General features: G+C 48.6%; 1 protein-coding gene and 1 long non-coding RNA gene across 6 annotated transcripts in view; one reads left to right on the top strand and one right to left on the bottom strand.

The window, feature by feature from the left end:
• ASB18 (ankyrin repeat and SOCS box containing 18) overlaps window positions 1-10,060 on the top strand; it is a 65,816-nt gene extending 55,756 nt beyond the window's left edge. For 2 of the 3 annotated variants that reach the window (XM_021075269.2, XM_021075270.2), the window contains 2 exons: window positions 7,711-7,824; window positions 8,815-10,060. In XM_021075269.2, the coding sequence (XP_020930928.2) occupies window positions 7,711-7,824; window positions 8,815-9,000 (300 nt within the window). In that variant the 3' untranslated portion in view covers window positions 9,001-10,060. The other variant, XM_084998797.1, reaches the window with a different exon arrangement.
• Window positions 1,972-14,941, bottom strand: part of LOC146396225 (uncharacterized) — a 26,265-nt gene continuing 13,295 nt past the window's right edge. The window contains exons 2-6 of one of the 3 annotated variants that reach the window (XR_014829161.1): window positions 13,230-13,863; window positions 11,191-13,031; window positions 10,455-10,561; window positions 7,768-7,919; window positions 1,972-3,202 (exon numbers count right to left, since the gene is read on the bottom strand). This is a non-coding gene — a long non-coding RNA (uncharacterized LOC146396225). Of the gene's footprint in view, window positions 3,203-7,767; window positions 7,920-10,454; window positions 10,562-11,190; window positions 13,864-14,941 lie in introns of all 3 variants that reach the window. The other 2 variants (XR_014829159.1, XR_014829160.1) reach the window with 2 other exon arrangements.

The following is a 14,941-nucleotide window of genomic DNA, read 5'->3' as shown; positions in this document are numbered from 1 at the left end:
GGGTATGGGAAGAAGAGGTGTGCGTGCCATCCGCTGACTTGGGAAAGCTTACGGGTAGAGCAGGTCTGGGCTTCGGGGAGGAGGCTCAGAAGCTCTGTTTTCAGTATGTTAAGAGTGAGGCAGAGCAGCCAGGAGGAGATGTGAAGGAGGCAGTTGGACACTCAAGCCCAGAGCTTGGGGAGTTCCCGTTGTGGCGCAGTGGTTAACAAATCCGACTGGGAACCATGAGGTTGCAGGTTCCATCCCTGGCGTCGCTCAGTGGGTTAAGGATCTGGCGTTGCCGTTGTGGTGTAGGTCAAAGACGTGGCTCGGATCCCGCTTTGCTGTGGCTCTGGTGTAGAGGCTAGAGCTAGAGGCTGGAGGCTACAGCTCGGATTTGACTTCTAGCCTGGGAACCTCCATATGCCGCTGGAGCGGCCCTAGAAAAGGCAAAAAGACAAAAAAAAAAAAAAAAAAAACCAAACAAAACAAAACCCAGAGCTTGGGAGGGAGGAAGCTTGACCCATCTGGAAATACGCTCTTGAGGGTTGGTGGCATGGGGATGGTGTCTTGAAAGCCAGGAGACCCAGTGAGATCACCGGGGAGGGGCACACGGAGAAGAGGAATGAGGACTGACTCCAAGGCCCTTCCAGCGGAGAAGACAGACAGGTGAGAAGGCGGCAGAGGGAAGTCGGAGCAACAGCGAGGCAGGCGACGGCATCAAAGTGTAGTTTCCTGGAAGCTGGTGAAGAATGTTGCAAAGTGGAGGATGCGATGAGCTGACACAGCGCCGGGCGAGGCAGAGCCTCGACCACCAGACTGGGTGGAGCGGTGGAGGCTCAGGGCCACGTGGGGTGGGCCTCCGCCCCCGGACCAGAGACGAGGGGAAGGACCGTCTCAGGAAGGGGAAGCTCAACCCCTTACATGTCTCAACGTCTTTCTTCTCTTCCCATCCTGGCGGCCACCCGCTGAGTTGAGGCCACCACCACCTCACCCCTAAGCTGCAAAAATATGCTGGTACCTGGGCTCGCTGCCTCCAGTATGGCCCCTGAAAGTTTTCGCCACACGGTAGCCATGGCGATATTTCTAAATAACATCGACCCGGTGGCTCCTCCACTCAGCCCGGTGTCGTCAGGACAGAGTGCAGCCTCCTGTCGTGGCAGACGTCGCTCTTCTGGATCTGACCCTGCCTTCCTCTCCAGACTCAGTTCTCACCGCGCCCCGCGTCTAACTAACTCCGGGTCACACTGCAGCCCATCTCTCTGGTTCCCTCTCACCTCCCACGCTCGGCAAGTGTGCCCTCGTCTACAACACACTCGACCGAAGAACTCTCCATAACCTTTTGTAAGTCCGACTCCAGGTCTCAGCTTGAATGTCGCTTCCCCCAGAAATCTTTCCGTGACCCACTCACCACCCTGCTGCAAATCCATTTCTAACACCTGGTGCCTCCCGCACCATAGTACAGTGGCACCTATATGTTGCTGGTACTATTATTAGGGACGGTATTGTTTGGGACTGTAAAATTCTGCGACAGCCTTGGTGTCACACAGGCATAGCACAAGCCCTGACTTGCTGAATATCTAGTAAATGAATGGATTAAACAATCCAGTTAAAATAGAGGAAACTTAAATAATTGTAAAGTAGGTTGAAAAACGAAATGCAACTACCAAAGGAGCTATACAATGTAAAATATGATCTGGTGTTAATTATAATCCAGAACTCAAACTTCAGGTGTTATTAAGGAGGGAGAAGCATTGGTTAAGAGAGAGATGGGAGAGAAGGCATAATGGCACATCCAGAACCCAAAAGATACTACTTTGATGTTTAGATAATGATAGGTTTATACATATTTTTAAAATAACCACGAGTAAAATTTTAAATAGGATACAGATCCCAAAATATAAAAGGTAAATACAAAGAAAACACAAGCCCATGTAACAGAAATCGGACAATAAAGGAAACCAGGCGCATAAAAAATCACAAAGACGAAAATAGAGGACGCTGTAGATTATTTATAACAATAAATATATATTCTTTAAATTACCCTGTTACCAATAGAGAGAATCTCAAACACTTTAAAACATCGTGAAACAAAAGGTCAAAGTTAAAGAGTGGGCAGAGGTAATTCTAGCAAAAACTGAAAATAAAATGATGTATAGAGGAGTTCCCTGGTGGTGCAGTGGGTTAAGGATCCAGCATTGTCACTGCTGTGGCTCGGGTCGATGCTCTGGTTCGGGTGTGATCCCTGGCCCAGGAACTTCTGCATTCGGTGAGCATGACCCACCCCCAAAAAATGATATATTGATACCAGTATGCAATGTAGACGAATTCTAGGGAAATACACAAAATGAGAAGGAGATTCACCTGACATTGATAAAGGATGCAGTCCATAGCAAAGACATAATCATTAAAACCTTATATGCCACAAAAGATTATGTTGAAGTGGAGAAACTAACTGAAAAATAGTAATTCTAGAGGACTTTTAAATTCACATCTCAATCTTCCCCATAAATCAAGTGGGAAGACTTTTAGAAGCTTCAGATCCTAAGTGTGACATATACATGCTGAACTTTGAACCATGCAAACAGAATGCACCTTGTGATACTCCAGAGTCAGACATTATTTACAGCTAGAATACACCAGAAAGTTAATAACAAAAATTATTTTTTTCAAATAATTTGACTTTTTGAACATTTCATAGCACACTCCCAAATGAATACCGCATCATTAGTTGTTTAATTGCAGACTATTTAAGAATGAAAGGCAGCGACAACATTGTCCCTCAAACCGTATGGCTCTGACCACAGACTGTTCAAAGGAAGATCCATACATACCCCTTTTAGGATGGCTTTTATGGTGACTCAAGGAAAAACATATTGCCAGGTTAAACTGAGCCATCAATCCAAGGAGCTGGAACGAGAAACTCCTTGGAAAGGGATTACTAATGATAAAGCAAAAATTAAAGGGTTGGAATATTTTTAAAGAGAATTGATCAATGAAATCCAATAGCTGACGCCTTGAGAAGAAACTAAACTAGACAAAAGTCCAGCCAGACGAAACATGAAAAAAATTGCAAAGTCAATGACAGAGACTTTCAAATCAGAAAGGGCCCTTCGTCATAGATACAGTGGAAACAGCCCCTGGCCGAATTTCTTCTCCGCCTCCTGGACACATCGACGAGGCCCTCTGCTCCCTGGGTTTCCCCAGGGCGGTGTCCCCAAAGCTGGAGGAGGAAAGAAGAGTGAGGTCAGAGAAGGCAGTTAGCTCACACCCTCTCAGCTTCGGGCTGGCTGTGTGTCCCCAGCCAAGGACCCTGCTCCTGGTACAGCAGCTACCCCCCCGCCCCCTCCCCGCCGCAGTCTCTCACCTGCAGGCCCAGGAGCGGAAGTAGCTCTACTAGCAGCTCCGCATCAATGTACTCTTCCTTGTGATTCCCTTGCGCTGACCCCTGGCCAGGTAGGCCCTGTATCAATAAAGCCTCCTGGAACAATCCTATATCCAGTGTGCCACCTGCTTCCTGTTAGAATCCTAGTACACATGCAATGCCAAATCTCTTTAAAATGCAGATTGTTTTCCAGGAAAATGTAGATTAATAACTGAGCCCCAAAGAAATCAAAACAAAGAAAACCAGTAACCATGAAAGAAATAAAAAATATAAAATTATCACCTATAACTAACAGCTAGGCTAAAAAGATTCAACTTCAAGATCTATCATATTTTCTTATTTCCAAAAATTATCTACTTTTAAAAATCTTCCAGAGTACTAAAAAGAGAGACATTTTCTCAGATAGTTTTACTATGTTAACATAAAGTGATATTAAAACCTGATAAGATTAGCCCCAAAAACTAAAACTATAAACCAAATTTAGTTATTAAAAGAGATGCAAAAATCTTAGCGAATGGAATCTGCCATTACATTTAGAACAATAGCCAAATAGAGTCTGTTTTATAAAGGCAAAAATAGGTCAATATGGGAAAATCTGTTTGTATCAACCTGGATAGAAAAAGGTGAAGAATTAAATTAAATCATAAAGTTTGTAGTAAATTAGGAATAGAAAAATATTTCCTTGACTTAGAACAAAGTATTGGAATTTCCTTTGTAGCTCAGCAGTAATGAATCTGACTACTGTCCATGAGGATGCAGGTTCGATCCCTGGCCTAACCCAGGGGGTTAAGGATCTGGCGTTGCTGTAAGCTGTGATATAGGTCACAGATACAGCTCAGATCCTGCATTGCTGTGGCTGTGGCAAAGGCCAGCAGCTATAGGTCTGATTCGACCCCTAGCCTGGGAAATTCCATATGCTCTGGGTGTAGCCCTAAAAAGACAAAAAAAAAAAAAAAAAGAGCAAAGTGTTTCTGTGAAACTGATATCTCAGATTATGGTGAAACAGTAGAGATGATAGACAGTCCTATGAAAATTAGGACTAAGATGATGATGCCTGCTATCAATATTATTACTTAACATTGAATTTAAAGCTCTAGCCAATGTCATAGGACAAGAAAAATAAATAAATATTAATACTGAGGAGGAAGCAACATCATTATGTCCAAAATGATCGTCTACCTAAGAAGTAGCCTTAATAAATAAGTGTATTTAAAATGTAATGGAGGGGAGTTCCCGTCGTGGCACAGTGGTTAATGAATCCGACTAGGAACCATGAGGTCGCGGGTTCGGTCCCTGCCCTTGCTCAGTGGGTTAACGATCCGGCGTTGCCGTGAGCTGTGGTGTAGGTTGCAGACGCGGCTCGGATCCCGCGTTGCTGTGGCTCTGGCATAGGCCGGTGGCTACAGCTCCAATTCAACCCCTAGCCTGGGAACCTCCATATGCCAAGGGAGCAGCCCAAAGAAATAGCAAAAAAAAAAAAAAAAAAAGACAAAAAAATAAATAAATAAAATGTAATGGAAAAAAAATGAACACATAGTAAAAAACGAGCTAAAGACTGAAGTTAGTAATTCACAAAAGAAGGAAGACAAATGGTCAGCCAAAAGGAGACGCTCCGCCTTGTACCTATCAAATTTAATGATTGATGAGATGGCCTGGGTAGGAAAAAAAGAGGCACTCTCACACTCGGTTCTTTTAAAAGTGTAACAACTTACTTTCAATTTGTCAGTATGGTTTAAAAGCTTTAGGAGTTCCCATCGTGGCTCAGTGGGTTAAGGACCTGACACAGGATGCGGGTTTGATCCCTGGCCTTGCTCAGTGGGTTAAGGATCCAGCGTTGCCATGAGCTTCAGTGTAGGTGGCAGATGTGGATCAGATCTGGCATTGCTGTGGCTGTGGCATAGGCCGGCAGCCACAGCTCTGATTTGACCCCAGCCCGGGAACTTCCAAGTGCCACAGGTGCAGCCCTAAAAAGAAAAAATAAATAAATAAAAGCTTTAAAGTAAGAATAGTTGGAGGCAAAAAGAGGACTGCTTTCAGAGCTGTTCATTGTTTATAATATCAAAAAATATTGAAGCAACTTATAATGGTTCATTTGTTGAATTCATTATGATACATTATATAATATGGCCACTAAAAATGCTCAGTCATGACTTCTGAGTGGTTCACAATGATTTTGATGAAAAATCAAGTTAAAAATAATAGGCAAAGCACTAGTTCAATTCTGTTAGATGTATTAATTCCTTGTCTAAATGCATAAAACCTTAGTAGATACAAAATGTTGATAGTGGTTATCTCTGAACAAAGACTTGAGAAGTATTTTTTTAACTTTGCTTTTCTGTCTCTGTAAGAGGGGTTAGATCTGAAAGAAGCCGAGCAAACGGTACAGGGAGCACCCATACCGACTGTGTTCAAGGAGCCCCAGTCAGCGTGACACAGGCCACGTGTAGCTTTCGGCTCTGACTGCTGTACTCCTGACCTTAGAAGAGTTACGTAACCTCAGCCTTCGCAACCACGAAATAAGGACAATTTTACAGCACTCGGTACATCTTAAACCTCAAAGACAGAGAACAATGAAGTTGCCCTGCCCATCCCCAAAATCAAATCTGAGTTTGATCAAGCTTCTAAATCGAGCCACTAATTTACAGACAGCAGAGAAAGAACAGCAGGTTCAAAAACCCCACGGGGCTGCAATCAGCAAAATCCCAACAGTGAGAAACTCTACAGGACAAATAATCCAGTTTCCTCAACAAATAAATCACATGAAACAAAAGAGACCTGTGAATACATAATATCAACTGATGTAAAGGTGTTCGCCTTAATTGAATTCTTATTCAAACAACAAATGATTGCTTTTTATTTAATGGCATTGAAGAGAAATGTGTGAATTTAAACATTGACTGTATGTAAGATAATTCTAAGAAACTATTGTTAATTTCTCAGCTGTTATAAGGTTTCTGTGTTTATGTTTCTTCTAAACTTCCTTTAAGAGGTACACAGGAGTCCTCATCATAATGAACCCAACTAGTATCCATGAGGACCTGGGTTCGATCCCTGGCCTCACTCAGTGGGTTAAGGATCCAGTGTTGCCGAGAGCTGTGATGTAGGTTGCAGATGTGGCTCAGATCTGGCGTTGCTGTGGCTGTGGTGGAAGCCAGCAGCTGCAGCTCCAGTTGGACCCCTTGCCTGGGAACTTCCATATGCTGCAGGTGTGGCTCTAAAAAGCAAAAAAAAGGAGAGAGAGATACACAAATATTTACAGATAAAATGGTAGGATATATTGAACATACTCTAAAATAACATTAAGGAGGAGGAGCTGGAGGTGTGGACGGGGCAGGATTGGCCATGAGCTGATGGGGGTACACGTGGGTTTATCATACTGTTTAGTCTACGTTTGTTTGTGTACATTCAGATTCTCCATAACAGCAACACAAAAAAAGTTCTTTTTTTTTTTTTTTAAAGCAAATAGGGTTTCCATGTTTATGAGGAAGCTGATGGACGTGAATTGTAGAATTTGCAAATTAGAAAGTAGGCATCCTTTGCCAGTGGGGATGATGAAAAATAAAATGGAAAGGCCGAGTCGAGAAGAAATTCACCAGCAAAGCAATTCTTCTCCCCCCATTTCCCGACACACGAGAAAATCGAAGTAAGGAATTGGCAGCACCATCCTTGGGCCAAACACCCTCCCATCAGAACTGATGCCCTTACTGGATGGACTGGGAGTCTGGGGTCAATAGATGCAGACTATTCCCTTTGGAGTGGAGAAGCAATGTGAGCCGACTGTACAGCGCAGGGAACTTTGTCCAGTCTCTTGGGAGAGACCAGGATGGAAGATAATATGAGAAAAAGAATATATATATATATATATGAATATATATATATATGACTGGGTCACTTTGCTATACAGCAGAAATTGGCACAAAATTGTAAATCAACTATACCTGAATTATTAAAAAAGGAAAAAGTACTGATTTCCTTTCTCTGAGCAGCTCTCGAGAACCAAGGGAGCCAGGCCGCCCTCAGCAGAGTCCTCCTGGGAATGGTGGCTCTTGACTGGGACTCTTCGTGATGAGACCGCCCCTGGCAGAGCCTGCCCTGTGCTTGTCCGCGCATAAGGCCTTGGGCCTGCACCGACCCTGCTGTCCTGTTACTGGGATCGCCGCTGTCCCCTGCGTGACTGAGGATAGTGCGGTCCCACAGCCAGGAAGCGGCAGAAGGGGAATCCGTTCACACACGCACACCACACACACACACACACACACACACACACACACCCCGTCTCCCCACCTTTTCCCACTTGGACCCCAAGCCGGGCCACCCACGCCGTGCCTCCCATCCTTTGCTGCCAGGTGCTGAAGACCTGCGCGCCCGCCCCCACGACCGTCGAGGTCCTTTTCAACTCCTACCCGCAGCTCCGCGTCTCCGAGTCCTGGAAGGAGGTGATTCCCGAGGAGGTGTTTCAGGTGAGCAAGCTGCCCCTTCTTCCCCCGTTAGCACAAGGCTGCTGTCTCTTTCTCCTCACCCGCGTGTGCAGTTTTGCACGAATGCCCAGGTGGCTCTAAAACATCAGGGAAGCAAAGAGAAAGGCAAGTGGAGGCGGATCGGTTTTTCTTCTGGAGGCACAGTAATCCCGCAGCCTGGGGCCTGGTGGCAGTGCTGTGGGCTGCAAGGACCACACTGGCTTAAGGTCAGGGCTCCCGTAACCAGTGTCCAGAAAAGGGTGGGCTGGAGGTCCAGGCCTCCATAGGTCGGCTTCAGCATCACTCGGCTTTTAGGATATGACCGAGGCAGCTGCGGGTACCGCATCCACGCGCAGCCAAGTCCACAGGGGACCACTGATTCAAAAAGAGAGAGAGAGGAGTTCCCATTGTGGCTCAGCAGTAATGAACCTGACTCGTAACCATGAGGACGCAGGTTCGATCCCTGGCCTCGTTCAGTGGGTTAAGGATCCAGCATTGCCATGAGCTGTGGTGTAGGTCACAGATAGACGCAGCTCGGATCCTGCATTCCTATGGCTGTGGTGTAGGCTGGTGACTACAGCTCCGATTCAGCTCCTAGCCTGGGAACTTCCATATGCCACAGGTGCAGCCCTGAAAAAAAAAGAGATTTTTTTTTTCTGAAAGCCTCTAGAGAATGTCTCCTCGTGTTTCATTGACTTGAGTCTGTGCAGACGGCTGAACCAGCAGCGTGCTCTGTGGAGGGTGGGCAGAGCAGGCTTAAGGATGCGGGATCTGAAATCACCCCAAACGGACCTCCCTCTGACTTGGCAGGAGCTGCACTTCAGAGAAGGACCAAGACCCTTGGGGGGTGGGGGGGTGGGGGTTGGCTTTGGTGGGTCCTTCCTCATCAGGGGCCGAGAAAGGATGCCCTGGGCCTTCAGGGATCTCCCGGCTGGAAAAAGGCGACTGTCGGTACCAGGTGCGCGGACTGAAGTCGCCCCACCTTCTTTTCAGGTGCACCAGGCTTTCTACCAGTCCCTCTTGGCCTTGGCCCACGCCCCGCGCTCCCTGCAGCATCTTTGCCGATGCGCCATTCGGAAGGTGTTCGGCGGGAAGTGCTTCTGCCTCGTGCCCCTCCTGCCCTTGCCCCCGTCCCTGCAGGATTTCCTCCTCCTGGAGCCAGAGGGGGTTTTGCACTGACACCCAGAGCATTTGGACCAAGACGCTTGTGCTCTTCTGGGGGGGGGGGCTGTGGGGCGGGGAGGGGCCTCCCCCGACCCCCATGCACAAACCCCTCCTGGGCGTGGAGTTGGTAACCCCAGCCCCCCTGCCTCTCAGGGCTGCGTGTGAGGACTGAAACAGTGACTGTGCTGGTACTTGGATCACAAAGGACCTTTCCACTAAACTAAAAGATACAGTATTTCTCCCAGGTTTGTCTCCTGCCCGCAGTGGGTTAGCCTTCGTGCTGCGGCCCCTCCCCCCAGCCTGCAGACCCCCTGCCTTCTGGGAACCATCCAACCCCTCCTAGAGCGCAGCCTCCTGGAAAGACGCTGTTCCAAACCTGACAGACGGTCACACTGAGGGCGGACACTTCCCAGGAGCCCACAGGTGCTCCCTAGAGCATCACGGGCCAGAGCCCCCAGACGGACCTTGTGAGCCAGACATTTAAATCCTGTGTCACTCCTTTGTCCCGCGTCCCGCCCCCCGACCTCCAACCGATCCAGCTGTGAGAACAGTCCGTGAAGCCAGATGCCGGGGCCGGACACAGGTTGATCGAGGAGGCCGCCGTCCGCTCAGCCCGAACATCTGGCACAGGAGCGAGTTCTCAAGTCTGGGACTGTGTTAACCATGGCTTTTATTTTCTGGATGCTGGTGCTTTGGCATCTGGGCCTTTCCGACCCTGGAGGGGCGGCCCCTCCCGGGATGACCCAATTCCAAGAGCTGGTAAACGTCTTGGCCCCAAACAACCTTGTCAAATACAACGCCACCCATCGGAGCTCACCTCGCCACCACCTCCCTGGGAGTCCAGACGCTCTGCCCCCGCAGGACCAGGACCAGCGACCGGGGACAGCCCCCGTGCCACAGAGCAGTTGTTCGGACTAGCCGGTCCTAAGCCTCACCCATGCCTTCCACGGAAATCACAGGAAAGCCTCTTGCCCTCGTCCCCTCCCCCGCCCCTCCTGCCCAGCCCCGGTGCTTCCCCGTGTGGTGTGGTCTTCCTCTCGGGATTGGTGTGTAATAAACCATCTCTTCGTTGGGACCAGTCTCTGGTGTGTGGGCCTTATTAGACCTCAATTTTCTATTAAATGCCACTTTTTGTGTTTTTTAGGGCTGCACCCACAGCATATGGAAGTTCCCAGGCTAAGGGTCCAATCGGAGCTACGATTGCCCACTTACAGCGTGGCCACGGCAATGCCAGATGGAGCCACATCCTCACCCTACACCGCAGCTGAGGCAACTCGGGATCCTCAACCCACTGAGCAAGACCAGAGATTAAACCCGCATCCTCATGGATACTAGTCGGGTTCTTAACCCACTGAGCCACAACGGGAACTCCTAAATGCCATATTTTAAAACAAGGACTCTTTGTGGCCATCCTGTGAGGATAAGCCGTGGCTCCATTTTTGCCAGTGCAAGGTGCACCGAGGACGAACCTCAGGAGGGGCGGGCACGCCATCCCATCGTTGCAGTCTGGAAGGGGGTTCGAACCCCAGCAGGTCACTGCAGTCCAATGTGCTGTGTGCTCCGTGAGGGAGGCCCCCTGTGGGGGTGGGAAGCATGAGAGCGGGCATCGCAGAAGTATCCAGGCTGAGCCTCGGAGGATGGTCGGATTTCAACGCGCAGGTCAGCCAAGGTTGCAGGGTGGGGGGCAGCCTCCTGAGCCCTCCGCCGACCCACCCACATGCTGCCTTGCAGACAGACAACTCACCCGACCTACCAAAACAGAGTTCAAAACCCCGCACGCCCCCATCCCTGACAGGTGGCTCTCCCCAGCCCCTCCTAGGTCAACATTCAGGAGCCACCACTGGATCAAAAGGACACCTTCAGCAAAGGTAGGGGTGCAAGAAAGTGCAAGACACAAGGGAGGAACAGGGATTTGTCCTCCTGGAGGGATCAGGCCCCGGGACAAGTGGAAGGAGGCAGGGCCAGAGGAGGCGGGAGGCAAATCCGGAGGCCCTTGGCTTCCAGATCAAGGATTCCGAACTTCACTGGGCAGGGCTGTGAGGCGCCCTGGGGCAGGCAAGCAGACATGGACCCAGGGAGACTCTAGGGAGGTTACTTTGTCCTGGAAAGGGGTGCGGCACCCTGGAGGGCAGGTGGGTGACACCCTGGGGGCGAAGGCTTCAGAGCCAGGCTGCTCCACTGAGCAAGAAGAGCAAGAAGAGCTACCTGGTGTTTGCTCAGCTGGGACCATAAGTATCCACTCCTCTTGCTGGGCCAGGATTCCGTGAGCGACCCGGGGGCCAGCAGCAGGCTTCTCCGCTCTGAGGCGATCTTACTGAAATGCAGATTCTGACACTCGTGTCTGGAATGGGGCCCCAGTTCTGCAGGCAGGTCTGCAAACTTTAACATTATCCACAAGCTTAGGTGATAGCCCTGCCCCTGGCTGGCCCTCCTGGGCACAGACGACAAGCTTCCAGGCCCAGAGGTGGCCCAGAAGGGCGCAATAAATCATTCCTTCTCTTACTGTGATTGTTTTATCATTGTTAGAAGAAAATAGCCTACTATTGGGACAAAGACTGTAAAAAATGGGGAGTTGCCATTGTGGCTCAGTGGTAATGAACCCGACTATTATCCATGAGGAGGCAGGTTCGATCCCTGGCCCCGCTCGGTGGGTTAAGGATTGGGCATTGCTGTGAGCTGTGGCGTAGGTCGGCAGTTGCAGCTCTGATTCGACCCCTAGCCTGGTAACTTCCATATGCTGTGAGTGCAGCCCTAAAATAAAAAGAGGGAGAGACTATAAAAAACGGAAACGCAAAGAAACATTCTTTATGAAAATAAATGAGAAAGACCAAAAAATGGTAAGAAATATAGCTGCAGCAGCCACCAAGGAGTCGTGTCCTCACGAGATGTTGCAAAGAGGAATCTGAGCGGCTCTGCTTCCCTGACAGCCTGTTCTTCAGCACACCCCCCTCCATCTCCACGCCCTCCCCTTAGAAAATGGCTTGGTTGTATTTCTGAAATGCACTAAATTTTCAATATGTTTTGGAGTCCTGGCCCAAAGTAGAACTCTTTAAAACATACCCCCTTTAAATCTCTCAAAATCTGATGAATGATGACCGATCATTACATTTTGAAAATCATGTTTTCCCCCAAATCGCAGCTTAAGAAGAACAACACACATCTCACAGGGAGCCCAGCCCTCTCCCCAAAGCCGCCTGAAACCCTGCCACTGCAAACATTTCCACCCCGAGAATTGTCTCTGAAAATTCAGATGCTCCCAGGAAGAGCCGATCCAGGAAGTTCCTTGGGGTAAACCATCCACTTACCCTTTCAGTCACGTGTCCCTCCCTCCAAGCAACCCTGCCCGAGCACCACCTGCTGGGGGCGGAGCCCAGGGCTTGGGACTCGGGACCCTTCAACAAGACACGCTCCTGGGGACCTCACAGCCAAGCAAAAGGGACCAGCGTTTCTAAAGCATTTGAAGTGGATAAGCAATGAGGTCCTGCTCTACGGCACAGGGCACTCTGTCTAATCACTGGTGATGGAACACGATGGAGGATAATGGGAGAAAAAGAATGTATATGTAACGTGTGTGGGTATAACTGAGTTACTTTACTGTACAGCAGAAATTGACAGAATAGTTGTAAATCAGCTATAATTAAAAAAAAAAGCTGCTGGAGAGACAGGTGCACCAGGGGAGGCGTGGGGCTCTGGCTTCCTCTCGCAGGGCTGCCTGTTCCCAAGGCAGGTGGCAGTCCGGCCACCCCGCAGCTTCCCTCCCACCACTCTCATCACAGGCAGTCACACGACATCCATGAAGCGCTCCTCCCCTGCCATCCTGTCCCACCAGCCCGTGTCCAGTAACTCCAGTCTAGCAGGCCTGGTCAACACGGACCCATGTGCAACAGAAATAGAGCAATGAATTGGGCCCCAGGAGATGTCAGGAGCCTTCACCCAGCCCCCAGCTCATCAGGAACGTGACATCACGGCTGCGTGGAATGAGTGGGAAACAAACTGGCACAAGAAATTCGTGCCGAATCACTCAGCTTCCAGGGCCTCCAGATGTGCTAAAAAAAGAAGAAAAAAATTATTCCTGATTCATGGCCATGACTGTTTGGGACAAAAATGATGAGGGGGGTGGTTTGGGGATTTTCTTAATCATTAGATAAGATGGAATTCCTTCACAGTTTTTCAGAATTTAATTACTGTTAGCAATTTACTTTGTTAGGCAAAAAATAAAATAACTGAAAAAAAAAAAAAAAAACCTGTCGTGTTGATGATGATGTCCAGCTCTGTTCTATGCTCCATGTGGTCGGAAATTCTAAAATAAAGGCGACTTTAAAGGAAAAAAAGGAGTTCCCTGGTGGCCTAGTGGGTTAAGGATCTGGTGTCGTCGCTGCTGTGGCTCGGGTTTAATCCCTGGCCTGGGAACTGCCGATGCCAGGGGCACAGCCAAATAAACAAAATGAAGAGGACTTGTATAATTCCACATAGGTAAGAAAGAGACGAGGTCCTGCCGTGGCGCAGTGGGTTAAGAATCCCACCGCGGTGGCTCAGGTCGCTGGGAGGGGGGCAGGTTCGATCCTCTCTGAGCGCAGTGGGTTAAAGGATCCAGCCCTGCTGCTGCTGTGTGTAGGCTGCAGCTGAGGCCTGGATGCACACCCTGGCCTGGGAACTTCCATATGCTGCGAGTGTAGCCATAAAGTGAAATAAAATAAAATAAAATAGGAGATGCGGGAGCAGAGGGAGGGGAGAAGAACAAGCCTGAGAGAAGAGAGGAAGAGAAGGCGGGAGAAAAAGCGGGAGGGAGGAAGAGAAGCACCGCATTCCGCTTCGAAGCTGGAGCGATGGTGGCTGACTCCTTCTCCGGGGATCGGAGGCTGCCCCGGTGTCTCTCTCCTGAAAGAGTAAAAATGTTTTCTCTTCTTAAACAGTTCACATTGAGCGTCATTACTTTTCTCTCTGAGTATTTTACATAAACTCAATTCCCTAAGAGCTAAACTTTCTTTAATTTTAAATTTAGTGTTTAATGATGCGTTCACAGGGTTCAAAATTCAGAAGGTAATAAAAGAGCAGATGCCGTTTCTACTGAAAGGGAAAGAGCTGGCGGAAGAAGACTTCTCCAACTTGATTGTCCTGCCTGCACAACTTGTCATCTGACCGCAGGGAATTCAGACACATACAAGGGCAGTTCGCTGCCCACAAGGGTCCTAAGAAGGGTTACCTCTTTCCGTCTTAGCCACATGCTCCTGGACAGGATGAAACGGCCGCCGCGCAGCTAGACAGCCAGACCCAGCCCACAGGCAGGCAGTGCGTGGACGTGGCAGCATGTGGTGCCTCATGTTTAAAATTCTGCGCACAGCATGGGGGCCTCTCTTTTTAGTGTACCTTAAATCTGTTTCATTTCACGTTACCTGACAGTCATCAATTCAGTGATTTTGGAAGAAAAATCAAAACCCCTGACTCTTGAAGAAGCATTGCTAATTCTAGTAACTCCATATCATCATCACGGGTTCACGCTCCGAAATAATTCTTACGTTTTCATGTGGATGGTGCAGGCTGTTGAACTGCTGCAAAGAACACTTAACCCTCTACAAAAACGGCCTGAAATACAGGCTTGAAGAATGAGCTGGTCCGCTCCAGTGACTGGTCCTGATGCGGGCATCTGAGAAGGGGCTTAATCACTGCAATTGCAGTGTTATTAGCTTGTCAAGTGCTTTTCGCCTCTGAAGAGCTGCCCAAGGACCAAGTGATAAACCAGGAATATTGCATCTTTTATTCCCTTATTTCAAGAATAAATTATTCCTTAGTCAAATTCTCTATGTGGGCCTGGAATATTCAGAAGTCCCAAAGTTTCAACTGGGATCAATACTACTTCTTATTTTTTGAATTTCAATATGCTTTCAGACTCCAGGGTTTGCCTTGACATTGTCAGCATCTTTCTATTTCAAAACAAAAATTAATCTCATTAAATTGC

This window comes from Sus scrofa, chromosome 15 (genome assembly GCF_054392235.1).
Source record: "Sus scrofa isolate SSC_HxYL_T2T_F1_AM1 chromosome 15, Sscrofa_HxYL_maternal_Yorkshire_Landrace_v2.0, whole genome shotgun sequence".
Classification (NCBI taxonomy): domain Eukaryota; kingdom Metazoa; phylum Chordata; class Mammalia; order Artiodactyla; family Suidae; genus Sus; species Sus scrofa.
Note: the sequence above shows the minus strand (reverse complement) of the source record. Positions and strands in the feature narration are given on the sequence as shown.